This window comes from Mytilus trossulus, chromosome 4, assembly GCF_036588685.1.
Source record: "Mytilus trossulus isolate FHL-02 chromosome 4, PNRI_Mtr1.1.1.hap1, whole genome shotgun sequence".
Taxonomy (NCBI): Eukaryota; Metazoa; Mollusca; class Bivalvia; order Mytilida; family Mytilidae; genus Mytilus; species Mytilus trossulus.
Window position 1 is genome coordinate 30,929,233 of NC_086376.1, and position 20,373 is coordinate 30,949,605.

A 20,373-nucleotide genomic window follows, 5' to 3' on the forward strand; every position below is an offset into this window, starting at 1 on the left:
CATTAAGATAACCTTCTCGTGTTGACAATTTTAGATATTCACCTTTTCAACGGGCCATAATTGTATATTGTTGTATGACATCAGAGAGTGAAATAACCACGTTAATTTCACATGTAAAATTATCGGTTTTTATTTAACTGGGAAATCAATGTAATTCATTGCAACCAATGTAATGATTAAACCTTTACAGAAAAGTGTGATAACATTTTTGATGTCAGACAAATTTACAATTGGCCGTTTCAGAATCTAATGCATCCTGGGTAATATTTTCTAAAGCGTACACCAAAGCGTTTTGATTGGTGTAAAACTTTATAAACAATGGAAATTCAACAAATGATGTAACGTTATTTTCACTTTGGGGAACGAATAATGAAATTACCCATGATACTTTAGATTCTGAAATGGCCAATTAGATGTACATGGTGATTACAACATAGCTCTGACTTTTAGATAAGAGAGTATAATACCTACCCTGGATATCCTGCCATGTGTGACCTGATTTTATATAATCTTTCTGATGTGGCTAAAATTCTGTTAATTCTGTCTTCTGTTGTTTCCTCTTTTTCTGCCACCTAAACATTTGTGTCAAATAAAATAGAATAACAATATATGCATTGTATGCACTATGCAGCAAAAAAAATCATTGAAGAGGTAAACGTTGTCAACATTCAAAACTATTCCTTGATCTGTTTCAAAATAAATTTAGTATTTGTTAAAGCAGTCACTTTATTTATTTATTTGTAGTTGTTCTCTTAAAACAATAACAAACCCTGCTTAACATTAGACTGAATAATAAAGGCAACAGTAGAATACTGCTGTTCAAAAGTCTTTATTGATTGAGAGAAAACAAATCCTGATAACAAACCAAAACCGAGGGAAACACATCAACTACATGTACAAGAGGAAACAGTGAAACAACAGAAACACTAAAATGCAACAAAACCAAACACCTAAGCAAAATACATAGTTTGGAACTGGTTTCACAGCTAGCCAAACCTCCCCCTTAATGACAATGTTGAAAATATTGCTTAAATGACAACATTACAGGACACAACAAGATTTTGAACTTACTAATTCACAAGTTAAAAGTTCACAGGAGAGTATGCTACCAATGAAGGACAAATCATTCTGACTTTAAACCAACTAACCTTTGCTCTTACTCATGACTGGCACATGTTTACTGAATTACAGCCATTTCAAATTTGAAAGGTTTTGACCTCAAATCCCTGTGAACACATTACTACAGGGTTATCAAGTCAATCATTAGTGTATTTAAAATTAAATCACAGTTAAACACTTTCTTTTTCCCCATGAAAGCATTTTACTACTTGATGACACTGACAGTTTATACAAGTTCATGGATCTGTGAATTCAAATTTTATATTTTCATTGTTCACAATTGATGGAAAATTTGTTATTTGTCAGCAATTAAAATTAATGAATTTTAATATTTGCCAAATCCATGTAAATTGGTACCATACTTATGACAGTATTTCACAAATAAGATCCTCAAACCTTTTTGGCCTTCGCCTTGGTCTTTGGTGCCTTTTTAATCCTTATGTCCTTTGTAGACCAATCTAAGTCCCATAACCATGGGTCATCTGTATACCTAAAACACAAATTGTTACCTTAAACTGAAATTTCTATGATATTTTGAAACCCAGATGCTTCTAAAGAAAGACATCAGTCAGAAAATAACAAGCATAAAAGTTGATAAACAAGAGCAGATTCATTTTACTGTTAAAATTCCTGCTTGAATTAGATGTGGATAAATTTCAGTTTATTGCTTTATCCAATTTCTCCAAATAGTATGAGGAATTTATTACATTTTGCATGTTTAAAACATTTAACATACATGAACTATTAAATGAAACATTGGTAAAATTATGAAAAATATTTCTGTGAGTATACTCTTGTTCTTTTCAGAATTAAAATGCATAAAAAACAGTCTAATGCTTCCAAGAAGCTTAAGGTGAAGGAAAAGTAAATGGGCTTAGTATGCACTTTTACTAAAATGTTCCCATTTTGAAGTAACTCAAACAGTATTATTTCAAATATTAAATGAGATGAATGCATTATTTTTTTCAATTTTTACATCAGAGGCCCCTGAGGGGCCTCGGGTGTATTGCCATCGCCTACTTTTCATAGATCTTCAAAGATCAAAGAAATGCATATATAATTCGTGTTGGGAAATTAACCGTATGAACCCGCGGACAATAGTGCAGAACAAAATTCCTTGTCGCTTCTTTAAAATTCATGTTTTCAATGGATACTAAGATTTTTTTGATTTTTTTAAATGCAAATTAATAATATGAAAATGTTTTGTCGTTAGAAATATTCGTATATTAATCAAACGATCTTCAATATCAATGATATACCGAAAAATTGTTGTTGCGGATGAATACCACGAATGCATATTCATCAAGTGAGCAAGAGCGAGCGAGAGAAAATCAATTCACGCAATTACACACAGAAAGGTAATTATATTTCAATTATTTGATTTAGAGTAACATCTTTAAACCGTTTGTAGCATATTTGTCTATAATATTAACGTAGCAAAATCAGGAATATTTAATCTGACACAATATTAAAATCATTTTTCAGGCCGCGTCCCCCGCAGCCATTTTGAAAATACCAGCAGATTGGGTAGGAGTAACAAGAACCTGCAAGGCCCTTAAAGATTAGGTTACTTTCTTTGTATTCTTAAATGCAACAATTTGTGTTTTTTTTTAAAGATCTCAACAATTTTTTTAGTTAAATTTCTTTTCTTCGTAAATAACAAGTAGATTGATCACTTGGACACACTTAGAACTATTTTCTGTTTTTTAAGGTACTGTTTCGGATTTTCGCTCCTTCTCCGACTTAGTTACTTGCATTAGTATATTTGAATAATTACGTCCCTTGACTAGAAAAAAAGCGGATTTTGTTAATGAATTTGTAAGTAATTCTTATATATAATTATTGGTTGAAATAATTGTATTTTACATGTATGTAATATTCAGAGTTTTCTTCCAATAGAGATGGACTATTTTTGAGTGTGAATGGTGACTCTTGCTCGTAAAAGCAAGAGTCTTATTTTACACTGAAAGTCAGAATTTGGGTAAATCACATTTACTGAATTACAATAAGTGGCGTTGTCCGTACCATTTACTAGCCTCTAGATATATTTGAAGAATCCCTACAATTTTAGAGGTATAAATATAGATTAGCTGTTGTTGTTTTGTATAATTTTGGACCATGCCATACATGTCATGTACATGTATTGCCAAAATTATTAAGTTGTGTAATCCATGTAAAATTTTAGGTATTTGAATAAGACATATGTTCACGCATACATGAGTACTTGAGCAAATACAATCAGTTTCCAATCACTACGAGCACCCATGAGATCTTAAATTGAGCAAATATGATCACTTACATTTATGAGTAAAATTTAAGCTAGATCTACTCAATTGAGTTAGATATATCAATTTTGAGACTAATTCAAATGGTAATTTGAGCACACATGTATCTATATATACTAATGAGAGCGATATTGGGATTCTGTATGAGTAAACTTAGCAAATCTTTATCATGTTTATAGAGACAAACCTATGAGCGCTATACCATGTATACCCTGCAAATGACTGCAAGAGATATTTTAAAAGTTTCTGGAACCCCAGATTAAAAGTTGAAGTAACATTGCAAAGGGTTAGTGTATTATTTTATTTTATCAAAATGTTAAAATTGAGAATGGAAATGGGGAATGTGTCAAAAAGACAACAACCTGACCAAAGAAAAAAAAACAACAGCAGAAGGTCACCAATAGGTCTTCAAAGTAGCGAGAAATTCACGCAACCAGAGGCGTCCTTCAGTTAGCCCCTAATCAAATATATAATAGTTCAGTGATAATGAACGCCATACTAATTTCCAAATTGTACACAAGAAACCAAAATTAAAATATTACATGACTAACAAAGACCAGAGGCTCCTGACTTGGGACAGGCGCAAAAATCCGGCGGGGTTATGTTAGTGAGATCTCAACCCTCTCCCTATACCTCTAGCCAATTTTGAAAAGTAAACGCATAACAATACGCACATTAAAATTCAGTTCAAGAGAAGTCTGAGTCTGATGTCAGAAGATGTAACCATAGAAAATAAACAAAATGACAATAATACATAAAAAACAAAAGACTACTAGCAGTTAACTGACATGCCAGCTCCAGACTTCAATAAAACTGACTGAAAGATTATGATTTCATCATATGAATATCAAGCACAATTCTTCCTGTTAGGGGTTTAGTATCATACCATCATAACATATATAAGAAGAACATAACCAGTGTCATGCCAACAACTGTTTTTTGAATAAATGTGTTTAGTTCCAATGCAAAGACCCTATAAGTGAATCGATATTAACGCCAAAATATGCAATCTTTAATGACCTGATAACAGTATCGTTACTATATTCCTTCTTAAAAAGTCTATTCAAAGGTTTGTTAGTTTCTGAGGTGAATACTGACACCTGTGTGCTTTATAAAGAATATTTCCATAAAAAATTGGATGTGAAATACCTGAACGTTTAAGAAGTCTGCATGTTGAGCTATATTGGATAAATAATGTCCTTATACCGCTGATAAAATTGAGTAAATGTAATGACTAGGTTGTGATATGGAAAACCCTGGTGTAATAATTTTTCAGTAATACATAAATTTCTCTCGTTAAAATCTAAAACATTGTTACATTGTGTACATACACGAGAGAATCATACAAGTTGAGATATATAAACACTGTAAGTAGGTGACAAGGGAGCTTCACGATCTAAAAATGGATTGTTATCTCTTTTATCATAAATTTTAGTATGTTAAATGTTTTATCATAAATTTTAGTATGTTAATTGTTTAAAATGTTTAATGTTTTTGTTTATTTATTATTCTGTGGAAATTTAAATCTCAAGAATCTTTCTGTGAGTTTGCATGAATAATTCCATGTTCTAATTTGTACCAGAGGCCAGAGTCATGCATAAGTTAACATGGATTTAAAATGTCCACAATTAAAACCACAAGTACATATAAAAAAGAAGATGTGGTATGATTGCCAATGACACAACTATCCACAAAAGACCAAAATGACATGTATATTCTAGATAATTCAAACAAAATGTTCAGCAACATTTAACATGTTTAAAGCAACCTTTCTATTTTATTCCCAAACATAATTGTTATTACCTAAACAACCTTGTTTCATAGCAGTTTAGATTTCTATCAAATTGGATGAGAATCCAGGAATATTAAAGGGGGAGGGGTCTAGCAAGTCAACACTTTGGGTAAAACTATATAAAAAAAGGACTACGCATTTACCATACATGGAGCTCCTCGAAAAAGCATGCCTTAAGCTCCTTCCTCCCCCCAAAAGTCTGCCTTAGCAATTTTAAACACTCTTACGCTGTCTATTCATGTAGCTGTACATTAGAGCCTATGAGATTACAATCTGAGTAGCCGTCTGAATCACAGAAAATCAACCTATAAATATTTTCATGTATAAATTTTTAACCAATTTATACATTTTTTTAAATTTATTTTTGATAATTTTTTGTTCATTTAAAAATATAGGGACAACAGAGTTGGTGTATGTGGGTTCGATTCCCACCCTAGGCATTCATTTATATTGGCTGGTGCAAAGCGGGCAGTTAAGCTTAGTGGCCCCACACCGACTCTGTTGTTCATACATGTATGTCAATTAAAAGAATCAGGCAGCCTTCTTCAGGTCTTGCCATCTCTATTTTTCTATTTGTAAATCATACACAACAAAACTATTGAATAATTGTATGTTATATGCTATACTATTTTTGTATGTGTGCAACTATATAGTCATAATGCCAATCTAACAGTTCTCATTTGACCACATAATCATTGATAATTCACAAAGTTAAGTATCCTAGTTCAAGTCAGTATCTCAGATATGATATATATTTATAGCATAGCAAATAATGTTATATGTACTATATTGTAAGGTGAACATATCTGTCCGACAAGTATAATATAAACACCTGTCATTTATCAATAATTCAACACAACTTGAGGTCCTCTGATGTTCAGTACTTCAGTTCTTTGATTTTCTATTGTAGTTCATCAAGCCAGAGTTGTATGCAAAATTTTACTGAAATCTGTGACAAAGCCCATGTACTGTTACTTGACCGTAACTGATACTAGTAGTGCCTCCCCGGAGTATAATGTATATCCTAATGAAAAAATACAACATATATACAATTCAAAATTATTTTACCTTTCATCATGTATCTTAGTACATGCTTCATTGGCCAGTTTCATCAGAATGGTTTTAAGTTCTCTCTGAAGATCATCATACACAGAGTTTGACTGTTGTATATATCTATTCCAATTCTGATTTATTGGAAGATAGGCTGTCCCCATTTCCATCATCCCCGCTAATGTTACAGGGTGAGGAAATCTGCAATTTCAAATTATTTGTTTAAGTCATAAAACAAGATTTGAAAGCTGTAAAAAATATTTCCATTCATGACACTATTCTTTCCATATCTATAAGAAAGTTGGGTTGAATCTAGGCTTTGTATACAGTACAGAAACTTGTAAAATAATGCAAGAATTCCTTGAAATGTCTATGATATTTTCTTTGATTACGGTTTGCTTTTAAGTTGATGTAGCCTCTTGTCCTTTTTTAAAAACTAGTCTTAACCATATATGACTATTGACTAGAAGAATAATAGCTATTCCAATATTTGAACTTCATATTCCACCCATAGTTATAAATTATAGTATAAAACAATTGTATGTACTAAAACTTTGTTTCCCAGAGTAAATATCAATTTGTGTTTCCATGCACTATTTTTACTGTTTGATTTTCCCTCAAATTGGTTTTGTATATTCTTTAATATATTCTACTCAAACTAATTTTTGATAAAAAAAATAAATAAACTATCTTATAAAATATTTAGTCTTGTGAGTTACAGAGTCATACCTTTCTAAGAACTGTGGCCACAGCACCTTAAAAACCTTTAATGTAGCTATCACATCAGCAGAACAATACTTCATCAGTTCCTATACATATAAAACGAAATATGAAATTAAATGTTAATTTATAAAACCCTGTTTGATAAATAGGGTCTTCACAGTTATTGAATACAAGAGTGCACACACTGAAATGTTTCGCCTTCTTTAGTAATCATTGATATTATGTTGATAGTCCTAAGAATAAAGCTTTATTACAACTGTCACATAAACTTAACAATAATCAAGGTAGCTAAACAAAGACCAATAAACCATGAAAATGAGGTCAAGGTCAAATGAACCATGCCAGGCAGACCTGTACAGCTAACAATGCTTCCATACAACAAATATAGTTGACCTATTACATATAGTTTAAGAAAAATAGACAAAACACAAAAACTTAACACTGTGCAATAAACCGTGAAATTGAGGTTACGGTCAAATAAAACCTGCGGACTGACATATAGATCATAATATATTTCCATACACCAAATATAGTTGACCTTTGGCATATAACATATAATATTCACTGATAATATTAGACAAAAAGACCAAAACTTAAAAACTTAAATTTGACCACTGAACCATGAAAATGAGGTCAAGGTCAGATGACATCTGCCCGCTAGACATGTACACCTTACAATCATTACATACATCAAATATAGTAGACCTATTGCATAAAGTATGAGAAAAACAGACCAAAACACAAAAACTTAACTATAACCACTGAACCATGAAAATGAGGTCAAGGTCAGATGACACCTGCCAGTTGGACATGTTCACCTTACAGTCCTTCCATACACCAAATATACTAGCCCTATTGCTTATAGTATCTGAGATATGGACTTGACCACCAAAACTTAACCTTGTTCACTGATCCATGCACTGATGTTGAGGTCAAGTTAAAACTGTCTGACGGGCATGAGGACCTTGCAAGGTACGCACATACCAAATATAGTTATCCTATTACTTATATTAAGAGAGAATTCAACATAACAAAAATTCTGAACTTTTTTTTTCAATTGGTCACTGAACCATGAAAATGAGGTCAAGGACATTGGACATGTGACTGACAGAAACTTCGTAACATGAGGCAACTATATACAAAGTATGAAGCATCCAGGTCTTTCACCTTCTAAAATATAAACCTTTTAAGAAGTTAGCTAACGCTGCCGCCGTAGCTGCCGCAGCACTATCCCTATGTCAAGCTTTTTGCAACAAAAGTTGCAGGCTCGACAAAAACCCAAAGCATTAACCAATTTTCCCTCAAATCACTTGTGCACCAAGATCTTTAGCAATGACTTTCAACAAAAGTATTTTTTCTCAGCCATTGTTATATATTATATTGCAAGAATTACAGTTAAGATATTGATAATTAAACACACAAAATTGGAAAAAAACATCCTTTTTCAACCAAGGATTACCCTTATACAATTATTCATCTACAATCCTCCTCATTATTCACAACTACTTACCTGAAACCTCTCTCTGACATCTTTCATGGTGCCTTTGACAAAGACATCTCTGGTATCTTTCTGAAGAGGTTTACCATTACAATGCAGCTGATATACATCATTTAGATTGTTCATTGTACTGACTTCTTTCCAAGTATCGTCTGACTACAATAAAATCATTATTAATTAAAACCTACATTTCAAATGATTTTAACATTGTAAGAAGATATTATTTAAAGGAAGAGCGACTAAAAATCACCTCTTTAGTAGTTTTTTTTTAATCAAATTTAACTAAAAAGTCATGCTTACCTTACACTGTCACCTAAATTGGAAAAACAAATTCAGTGATTAATTAATTTGTGTGCTTTGTTTACTCCTAGTGGCATCACAGATTTTAGTGAATCATAAAACCAAATAGTTTTAACCATAGTGATTATTGTATTCATGATTCTAACATTGTTCTGCAAGCTTAAGGTGGTACCTAAAACTACAGGGGGATAACTCTGTAAAATCACTTAACTGTTTTAATGACGTTGTATTGTTAAGGGAATATTAAGCTTCTTAATGATCAAAATTAGTGTTTGCCAAACTGCTATAAAACCAGTGTAATTTTTCTGATTAAATGCTTGGTTAAATTTTTTTTTAATTTTTATATTTTTGTCAAAGGGTCAAAGTAAATACTTTGTCAAAATTTTATGAAAATTAAACGAGCCAAATTAATTTAAGTGAAAGAGTTGGGTACCACCTTAAGGTCAATTTAATTTCCTCTGCACACATGTTTGCTGATATATTCCTGTTACTTATGGCGTTCTCTGCAGTATTTTCAAAATAGCACCATAGGAAATTGTTTTCTTTATAATATAAAATTAAGGATATGTGGTAATTAATTATCCATCAAACTTCAAATGAAGTGGGTGTAAGAAATTATATGCAACTGTATCACCTTCAACAATAAGAAAAACCCTGGTAACTGCTAAGTGTTCTCTGATTTCCCAAATATATCTTTGATAATGTACCTGTACATGCTTTTGTTGTTTTCCAGCTAAGTATTCTCTGACATCCTTCCTATTTGTCCCTTTCTTTGATGCTTGATACAAAATTCTCTGGAAACTGGTCTGACCACACACACCAATATGTAATGACATTGTGTCTAAAAATCTCAGCTTTGATTTCTGTAATACATAAATACTAATAAGCATATGGCCAAATATTGATATGTCATCTAGTTCTATAGATTCCTTTTGGCTATTATTCCTTCCCAACTTTTTTGTAGGGGCAGTAACCTAACAACGGGTTGTCTAATTCATCTTAAAATTTCAGAGCAAATAGATCTTGACCTGATTTATAAACCTTTTAACACCTGTCAGATTTGCTCTAAATGCTTTGGTTTTTGAGTTATAAGCAAAAAACTGCATTTTACCCCTCTGTTCTATTTTTAGCTGTAGCGGCCATCTTGGTTGATATGCAGGGTCACCAGACATAATTTTTAAACTTAATACCCCAATGATGATTGTGGTCGAGTTTGGTTTAATTTGTCTCAGTAGTTTCAGAGAAGAAGATTTTTGTAAAAGATTACTAAGATTTACGAAAAATGGTTAAAAATTGACTATAAAGTGCAATAACTCCTTAGGGGGTCAATTGACCATTTTGGTCATGCTGACTTACTTGTAGATCTTACTTTACTGAATATTTTTGCTGTTTATAGTTTATTTCTATCTATAATAATATTTAAGATAATGACCAAAAACTGCAAAATTTCCGTTAAATTACCAATTAAGTGGCAGCAACCCATCAATGGGTTGTTTCATTCATCTGAAAATTCTAGATATTGACCTAATGAACATTTTTACCCCATGTCAGATTTGCTCTTTATGCTTTCGTTTTTTGAGATATAAGCCAAAAACTGCATTTGACCCCTATGTTCTATTTTAAGTAACAGCCGCCATGTTTTTTGACGGATCAAAAATCGAAGCACAAACTTTGTGCAGGATAATCTAAGGAACAATCATGCTAGGTTTCATCCAAATCCATTCCGTAGTTTCAGAGGAGAAGATGTTTGAAAAATTGTTAACAACGACAGACGGCGACGACGACGGACGCCAAGTGATGAGAAAAGCTCACATTTCCTTTTAGGAAAGGTGAGCTTAAAAAATGAGAATAAGTTCATTTTGGATCATCTTTTACATACGAAAAAGTTCACATACCAGTAGTTATAAAATCGTGAAAACTGTAGCTAAGTCTTCTAGATAGGACTAAACAGGGAAAAAATATCCATGACATTCAGATTGCTGAATTATTTAATCTAGCTAATCTATAAAATTGACCAATAATCATTTAGCAGTGTGCCTATTTTATTTTAAAGACTGCTCTGCTCATTTGTCCTAATATGCCTATTATAATCGCCATAAGATGTTAAACAGCCATCCATTTACATGCTTTATCAACCCTATCTAGTTAATCATATTGGAAATGTTTTCTCAAATATTTTAACAAATTCTACCTCAATATAATACTGTTCCTTCACAAATGATCTATCAAATCCAACATTATGTCCAATGATAAGTCTGTCTCTCCATCTACTTTTATCTGGTCCATGTTGGTCCATTGATGTTTCTAGTGGTATCAAGTCTTCAGGCCAGATTTGTGTAGCAAGCTTATTCTTATCCTCCATAACTCGATTACTACACCAAGAATACCTGAAATAATGAATGATGATAAGTTATTTAGACTTGAAAGAATTTGACATTGTAATCATAAATAGCAGTTATTTGTAAACAAACCATTCACGAAAAATTCAAAGAAAAGTTATTAATGGTGTAATATTCCAAGATTTTCAAAATTTTAGTTAGATGATAGACATGTACATATACTAAAAAGTTGTCATTTTTTTCTTTTATTTCACATCTATTTGATTCTATTATCTAATCATGCAATATTGTTTTTCTTAAGTTAATCTTTCAATTTAAAGGTATGAAACTCTTTCTGCAACTCTTTCAGAAACTCTGATGAAACTAAATCATTTTATTAGATGAAAATGAAGATCTATCAAGAAAACCACAATCTCAAGATGTGTATATTAATATAAAAGAAACTTTAAAGAAAATTTCTTAATGTTGACTATTGTTTGGCATATTCAAAATCTTAAAAGATATAAGAAAATGTGGTATGAGTGCAAAGGTTGAATTTAAGTTTTTTTGTGTACTGGCCAGCAGGACCAGTGGACTGAAAACCAACTGGTCTGACTCCAAATCTACTGGTCCTGCAAAAATGACATGCATTTGACAACTTTATCAACTGTAATACTTAGTATCAGCCGTAATTGATGTCGCAGGTAAATGTTTTTTTAAAAACAAAAAAAAATTGCAAAGTAATCAGAGATTTTTACTTGCAAATTTCTACTGGTGCGCCAGACCACCAGCTGACAAAATCTACTGGTCCGACGCAAATTCTACTGGTCTCGGACAACCGGACCAGTGCAAATTTCGACCCCTGTATGAGTGCCAATGAGACAACTCTCTATCCAAGTCACAATTTGTAAAAGGGAATCATTATAGGTCTAAGTACAAAGCATTTAACTTACCAATGTTTATTAGTAACAGCAGTAGCCATAGTTGGATAATGTCCTTCCTGTACCACTAATTCAATATCAAAAACACAAACATCTTCCTCTGGAAAGTCGACAGGTACAGCTTTCCCTGTCTCCGAGTCATATTTAGTCCACCCAGCAGACATCACCCACTTACTTGGACATTTTGGCATTTTACATTCAATAATCAACTCTGCCAGCTTCCTGTACGATTCAGTTTGTTTTTTACCCAACTCTAAGAAATGTTTATCTATGTCTTTGTCTAGGAGTTTCGGCAACTCAAGCTGAACATCAGGAATTATAGGGCAATCTTTATTCCATAAACCATGACTTTCTAAATGATATTGAACTTTCTTCAATGTTTCAGGATTGACAGGTTCTGAAGTTTTCTTTTCACTGATTTTACCAAAAATTTGTTCATGTAATTTTTCTGACAACATTTGAATATTGATTGGACTTAGTCGTGCCTTGTTGACATCACTACTGTCATGAAGGTATCGCACATGGGCTGAACTTTGGTTTAAGTTCCTGGTATGCAAAAGATCTTTCCTAGAAGTTATTTTACTTTGTCTGTACTTGTATTTCCTGAGACACCAAGATATTTTTTGTCCATCTGGTTCTATTTTGACAGATTTCAAACATCCACATGACGCTTTTCCAATTTTATGCATTTTTTACCATGTACTTGAGCTGAGGAAAAAAAAAATTAAATTCATTTAAACCCACAAAAATACAATTCTCACAAATTCTTTAATTTACATATAATCAATCTGAAAGCAGAAGGCTTAAACTGCTGAACTAAGTGGAGTCTTTAGATAGTTGAATTTAATTGTAGTAGTTGAAAAATTTGTACATACAACTATTAAGTGAAAGAATCTGCCTTGATTTTCACATGCAAATGCAATAATTTAAAAAATAAAATGTCCACTTAAAATTATTTGACTGCATTTTGATTCTCTCACCCTTATAAAAACCTTTAGTAAAGTGACATCACCCACAATAAGTTAATACTATCATAGAGATGACAGTGATTTGATCCTAACACTGCATACACTTTTGTCATTTTCATGTGACTGTTGTGTGTAAAATGAGATAGCCACACAGAAACAAATACCGTAAATTCAGAAATTATTGATGCATTTATTATTACATTTTTTTCCATTTAGACTTAAATGTAATTTGAATTTTTGTGATATTGCAAAAATATTTGTATTTAATTCATATAAAAAGTTCATAATGAGAGTTTAAAATATTGCTATTATAACACTGTCGCTTTTTTTGCAATAATAAAAATATTGCAACAATTTCTGAATTTACAGTATACAGGAACTAACTAAGCCATGGCACTAAATTTATTGGTTGACATAATTTTGATGATATAGTTTATTATGTTTTTGTTGTACTAATATTTTTAAAAAAATTTATAAAGTAATTTCAGAGTAAGGTATGGGGTAGGAGGGGACCTAATACTGAAATCCCGACTTAAAACATGAAATCCTGAGGCCCTGAACTTAGAGAAATCTAAATTAAGACATCCCATAATTTGAAAAAAAGAATTCTTGGATTCCGAAAGGACCAATCCCGAAATCCTGAGTTTAAAAACACCCCATCCTGGAGTCCCAATAATGGTCCTATCACCTCTCTAAGGTGCTCTTCCAATATAATAAATATATGCTTAATATTTTGTATGTATTTTAATTTATGTTTTGTTTAAGTTGACTGATCAAGATAAAAAAGAAAAGGCCTAGAAGGCCGTACGGTGACCTATAATTGTTAATGTTTGTGTCATTTTGGTCTTTTGTGGATAGTTGTCTCATTGGCAATCATACCACATCTTCTTTTTTATACTTAGTGCCTCAGTGGTTTAATTAGTCCTACTTCTGTTTCACTAGCCTGTCTACACTGAGGTTGTAAGTTTGAAGTTTATAGTTCAATAGTGCTAAAGGAGAACTTCTTTGAAAAAGATTATGATGACAGACACTATGAGGCCAGGACAACATACAATGTAGCTCACATGGCCTTATAACCATGTATTATAAAACAATGAACTATAATTACTATAGAGTTTGTGGAATATTTTATTCAGGGTAGTGGTAATTTGCACATGAAAAGTTGTGTAAATTTTGTTGGTCGGAGCAATATTTATTAACTAAGGCATGTAAGGAAACAGTATATATATGATCAACAAAAACAGCCTTAATCATGTTAACATGTAATTAACATGATTAGCATATTGTGAAAGTGCTATATTCATCTTTTTTATACTGGTTAATGAAATCATAACAGTGTGTACTGACTGGGCATTATATCCTATGCGATCTTGACATGCCTATATATAGCTACTAAATATTCATGACTTGACAGATAAGTACAGCATGTTTAGCTATAAACTGGGAGTTGTAGATTGTTAGCATAACTGTATCATATACAGTACAGCCTGTGACTTCCTCTTAGTAATGTCCACCCTCTTGCATGGTCAACATCCAATGGTGGACATTTATTGGGGTATTCAAACTTGAGATGTTGGCCATTTATTGGGGGTCATAAATCATAGGCAGATTTTTATCTAATTATTTTACCTGTTAAAATCAATTAGGGTTGAAGTTTTCAGTTGGTATGTTTCATTAAAATTTACCTGTACAGGTAACTTAGGTTTCTTTTAAAATTGACATTTTACCTTTTTTTGAAAATGTAGAATAAAATATTGTTTTAGCCTATTAATTTATTTTTATTTTTTTGTCTTTAATTTTATTTATTTTTTTCATTTTTTTATTGTTTTTTTTTCTTTCTTTTTTATATGTTTTGTTTCTTCCTTTTTTTTCTTATTCTTTTAATTTCTTCTTAGTAAGAATCTTGAATAGAAATGGCAAAAAGTCAAAGATCAAGTTATTGACTAGCATACTTTTAATAATTGTTTTTTAAGTAAAAGGTTTATATAAATGTACATTATGTACATTGTATTCAATTGTTTGTTAACATTATTAAATGAGTTATTACTATTAGTAATAACTAATAATCATGCAAGTGATATTTTAAATTAAAAAAAAAATGAAAATAATTAAACAATTTGGTTTCTTAACAAAATAAGATGATCATTTCAATCCTTTTACAATAAATTTTGATAACATCTAATATTATTCAGGAAAACTACAAGTACTACCTACCATCATGACCATTATATGGTTTAGGAAAAAAAAATTTTGTTTATCTAAATTTTCTTCAAATCTCAAAACAAAGAGTTGTGCACAAACAATCACTGAAAAGACTTATTTTCCAAATGCCCACCTAGTTATCATCAAATTTTGATAAATGTTCATTAAAAATGCTAATCATAATGAAAAATGTTCTTATATATCTGAATAAAGTGAATCTGATGAACAGAAATTATTTAAAGAAATTGTCTTGAAACTTACATGACTTATTAAATATTATATTATCTTCAGTTTGATTAATTTCTTTCAAAATTTGTCTCCAGAAAAAATAAAGTGCACTTCTAAAGATGGTGACACTTTAATGGTCTATTATCAAATCATTTTTTCAGTGTATTATATTGTCGATAGTGCTGGACTGGCATGATACATATTCTTGGTATACATTTACAAAGAATATTTCAATCAACCTAGGCCTTTTAGATAAAGTTAATAATTGCCATGATTGCAAGGACTTGAATGAATTAAGACTTTTAAAGTTATTAATAAAAAAAGAATTTACAGAAAAATCTAAAAATAAAAACTTATGATAAAAACTGTAAACTTGATTGTATCAATAGGTAGAGAATTTGGTCATAATTTAGAAATAGAAAATAGTGGACAATATAAAATTCCTAGAAAGGATAGAATGTATAAAGTGTGCCTCTTGTATGTCAATGAAGAACACCTATTGCTTGATTGTAAAATTAACAAAACAATCCATTTGAAAATTATTTACCTTCTCATTAAAATGTCTCTAACCCAAGAACAAAAAGTAAAAGAAATGCTTAACCTCTAAATCATGGGTCATGTTTAAAATATCATATGACAATAAAAATAATATTAAATTTTGCTGTATTGAATATTTTTAATACTTATAAATATTTTATTCAATAAAGAAATAATGAATTGCAATAATTTTATTTAGGCAAGTCCTAAAGACAATCTTAATCCTAGGTTAAACAATGTTGAATGCAGATCAGTCTATCTACAATAATAAACCATTTTTATTTTAGAAAATTAATTTGAGAAACACCTTGTCAATATATAGAAAAAGGCAGGCATTGTAAATGTTTGCAGTATATTTAAAAGTGATATTCATTTATTCTTCACTACCAAAAAATAGACTTAATATAAAAAATAACTTAAATTGATAAAAAATTATTTAAAAGGTATAATATCAAAACTTATAGTCTGGAGACAATTATTTTTTAATTAAGCTGTTTGTTCAACTTGTTTTATTATTTCATTTTATTTTTGAATTTCTTGTCATCATGGTCATAATCACAGTTATTAAATTTGACAAACACATACATGTACATTTTACCTGAGACACCTGACCTGTAAATTATATAATTTTAACACTTCAATGCATTCAAGATTTCCCTTTATCCTTGACTAGTTTTTGATTAATACCTTGTGTATTAAAAAAGCAACATGGGGTATGATGATGGACGTATAGGGCCACCATGGTCAACATATTTTTTATGGCCACCATTAATAAGATAAAGTCACAGGTAGTACTGTATGTAGTTTTGAGAATACAAAATAATAACAAATATATCATTTTTAATTTTAATAATGTGAGAGAGTAAAATATGGATCTAGACTATATATCAAAAGGTAGTCTGAGACTAATCAAAAGGGATTCAGCAAAACAAAGAATACTCTATTTAAGTAAATTTTGTAACTTGTATAGAAATGTTTCTGAGCATGACCTTATCAAAGAATCAGCTTAAGTGTAACCCCAGTCAAATGCCAGTAGATATTGATTTTAATTATTAAAAACAATAGTTGATTTATAGATGCATGTCCCCTCTTATAATATTTTTTTTAATAATTGCATATTTTTTTTATTGTCCACCTTTGCTACTTGTTCAGATTTTTAAAAATATTTATGGACATTTCAATTATATATCATCTTTATCCATTGTATTGGGCAAGTATAAGACTACAGATCAGCATGGGCTGGATTAAAATGGAAGCCCTCCAGGGGCTGATCCAGCCATTTTAAATGGGGGGTTCCCAACCCAGGACAAAAAGGGGGGGGTTCAAACTATACAATGTATGTCCCCATTGAAATACATTGATCAGCCAAAAAAAGGGGATCCGCCAATGCCCTCTTTAAACCACTAAACCAGTAATAACATCAGATTAAATAAATTGTATAATGCATGGTTTTTTTCAATAGAAGTCACAATATATTCCTAAACATGTAGCTTCAGAACCCAAAATTATAGAATAAATTAATAATACACCTTATCGCTAATCAGGGCTAACCCGGCCGCTTGAACTTGTGACGCATACAACAATCACCTTTTCATTATGGCATCAGCTATTTTGTTTTATGGCGTCATAATTTTACGGGAACTTGTGTAATATCCAGTAATGGCAGACAAATAGCGATAAGATGTATTGTAAAAAAAAAAGTGGATTCACAGAAAAATTATTCTTTCATATGAAACACCTGCTTTATGTTCAAAAATGGCAATCAACTGAGAGACTACTTTTTATGATTGTTCTTAAAGGTAAGCTTAATATTAATTACTGAATTGCCACCTTTTTTTTTAAATGTCTTAAAAATTATAAATATCTATTTTGGTCTTTTTAGCGGGATAAGGGACGTAACTCTCACTATTAATCGAAAATACAGCAATCTACAAACTAGTCATCAGAAAATCTATAAAACTGATCACAATACTGTCCTGTGCATTTAACTAGCTTCTTTGCAGATACCTATTGAAATAATAACACATTTTAGTAGCAATACATCGATAAATTGCAATTTCGTATTTCTCTTGAAATCATAGTCAGTCAAAAGCTTTTTCTGGCTTGTGTGCGTTCTAAAAACTATACATAGTAACAAAATATAAATATAAGATGCGGTATGATTTCCGATGAAACAATTACCAACCGAGATCGAAGATTAACGGCATTATTTGTTTAAATGTTATAAATTACCTGATAGAAGCAGAAAAAAACGTGTATCCATTAAGTGATTTCATTCTTACTAGCAGCTGACGATTGACCTTCTTCTTTATAATTCTTTCCTCCACTATCTGGAGTACCACTACTTTTGTAGTGTAGCACGGATAAGCAACTGATTTATACTGTAAGCAACTGTGTGCATGTGCAGGAATATTGTACAGTGAATATGGTCGGTGCACAAACCAGTATTATTTTGCCTAAAATATATTGTTCCTAGATACTGGTATAAAGGATATCAACACAGCCTGGCGTACCCACCATGCACCAATTTACAACGCAACGGCAGTTGGTATTATCCAAAATGAGCTAAGGCTGCGATCCCAACCGGGTGCTCATTTCAACATAAAACTTTAAAATAACTTAATGTCAAATCATTTTTGTAAACGTGCAGGAAACTGTTCCATCACCATACTGAGATATACTGTTCCCAGATACATTTGAGCTCCATATAAATCACACATGTTATGTCAATCATACACTAATCAATGTACAAATGTATATTACTTTAAAAGTTCATGCACTGTGGCATATACGATCATATACTAAAATCTAAAAACACTTTATGTACCACCAAATTTATTATCAATGTTACTGTGACAGTTTGTAACTCAGCATATAATTCAACTTTCTATTGTTCACTCATATTAACTAAACCAATATGCACATCTTTATTGGTACTTCACTCAGGTTTCCTTACACCAGTGTAAGGACATATCAATCTTTTTTTATTGGATACAAGAAAAGGGGGGATAAATCCCGTGCTTTTTTCTTCTTAATAATAATGATACAAATTTAAAAAAAAACTTTCTTTGTTGAATCACTTAATTTAAGCAACTAGATAGGCCGACATACAGTTTAATATAAACCATGCAAGGACCCCGACATAAACAACGTATAGTTGGTACCGCTGTTTCGGCCGTTTTAATCATTGTGTTAGGGACGACATCAAAAAATCGATGTAGGATAAAAAAAAAAAAAAAAAAAAAAAAACTCAAATCAAATAGTTTTGGGGTAGGGACGGGGTCAACATTGTTGCAAGTTTTTTTAATCGATATTTCATATATCCATATAGGTAAATCAATTTAATCCAAATTCAGTTAAAAAGAGAGAGGGGGGGGGGGGGGGGGGGGCAGTGAAAAAACTATGTAAATTAAGGTTTTTTTTATCCTACATTAAACTTTTGATGTCGTTCCTTACTGTTATCAGTTCGATACTTTTGCTGGTGGTTCTTTGTTTCAAGATTTTAAGATTTATTGATAACGCTCAGACACATTGAAATGTGTAACATGGGGTCAAAGTATGATACATAAACAATGGAATGACGAAATGAGCATGCAGTACTATCTAAACACATAGAAATGCATTTGTAAATATTTTAGAATAAACAAGCAATTTTCTTAATAAAAATGATAATCGTTTGTAGACTTCCATAATACACTATCAGTTCTTCGGGAACGAGTTAAAACTAATCATACGAAATTGCATTGTGGCTATAAAAAAGCTCACTTTGTCCTTAATTTTAGTTAGTTCAAAAGAGTTGAAAGTTAAGATACCAAAGGTATATTCTGACTCACTAGTCGAAAACAAACTGACAATGTCATGGCAAAAATAAACTGACAATGTCATGGCAAAAACAAACTGACACTGCCATGGCAAAAACAAACTGACATTGACATGGCAAAAACAAACTGACATTGTCATGGCAAATTGATATGGCAAAAACAAACTGACATTGTCATGGCAAATTGATATGGCAAAAACAAACTGACATTGTCATGGCAAAAACAAATAACAACGATAAGACAAACAGTTATAGTACTCAAAGCACGACATAGAAAACTAAAGACTTAGCGACATAAAATCCACCAAAACACAACATAGAAAACTAGAGACTTAGCGACATAAAATCCACCAAAACACAACATAGAAAACTAGAGACTTAGCGACATAAAATCCACCAAAACACAACATAGAAAACTAGAGACTTAGCGACATAAAATCCACCAAAACACAACATAGAAAACTAGAGACTTAGCGACATAAAATCCACCAAAGCACAACATAGAAAACTAGAGACTTAGCGACATAAAATCCACCAAAGCACAACATAGAAAACTAGAGACTTAGCGACATAAAATCCACCAAAACACAAC

At 31.3% G+C, this 20,373-nt stretch overlaps 1 protein-coding gene across 3 annotated transcripts in view; it reads right to left on the reverse strand.

Moving 5' to 3' along the window:
• Positions 1-18,075, reverse strand: part of LOC134715100 (DNA polymerase subunit gamma-1-like) — a 34,030-nt gene extending 15,955 nt beyond the window's left edge. The window contains exons 1-9 of one of the 3 annotated variants that reach the window (XM_063577016.1): positions 17,969-18,075; positions 12,039-12,734; positions 10,959-11,154; positions 9,475-9,630; positions 8,480-8,623; positions 6,976-7,055; positions 6,265-6,447; positions 1,516-1,609; positions 472-572 (exon numbers count right to left, since the gene is read on the reverse strand). In XM_063577016.1, coding sequence (XP_063433086.1) covers positions 472-572; positions 1,516-1,609; positions 6,265-6,447; positions 6,976-7,055; positions 8,480-8,623; positions 9,475-9,630; positions 10,959-11,154; positions 12,039-12,715 — 1,631 coding nt within the window. In that variant the 5' untranslated portion in view covers positions 12,716-12,734; positions 17,969-18,075. Of the gene's footprint in view, positions 1-471; positions 573-1,515; positions 1,610-6,264; positions 6,448-6,975; positions 7,056-8,479; positions 8,624-9,474; positions 9,631-10,958; positions 11,155-12,038; positions 12,735-17,791; positions 17,814-17,897 lie in introns of those variants that run through there. The other 2 variants (XM_063577015.1, XM_063577017.1) reach the window with 2 other exon arrangements.
• Between the last annotated feature and the right edge of the window lie 2,298 nt (positions 18,076-20,373).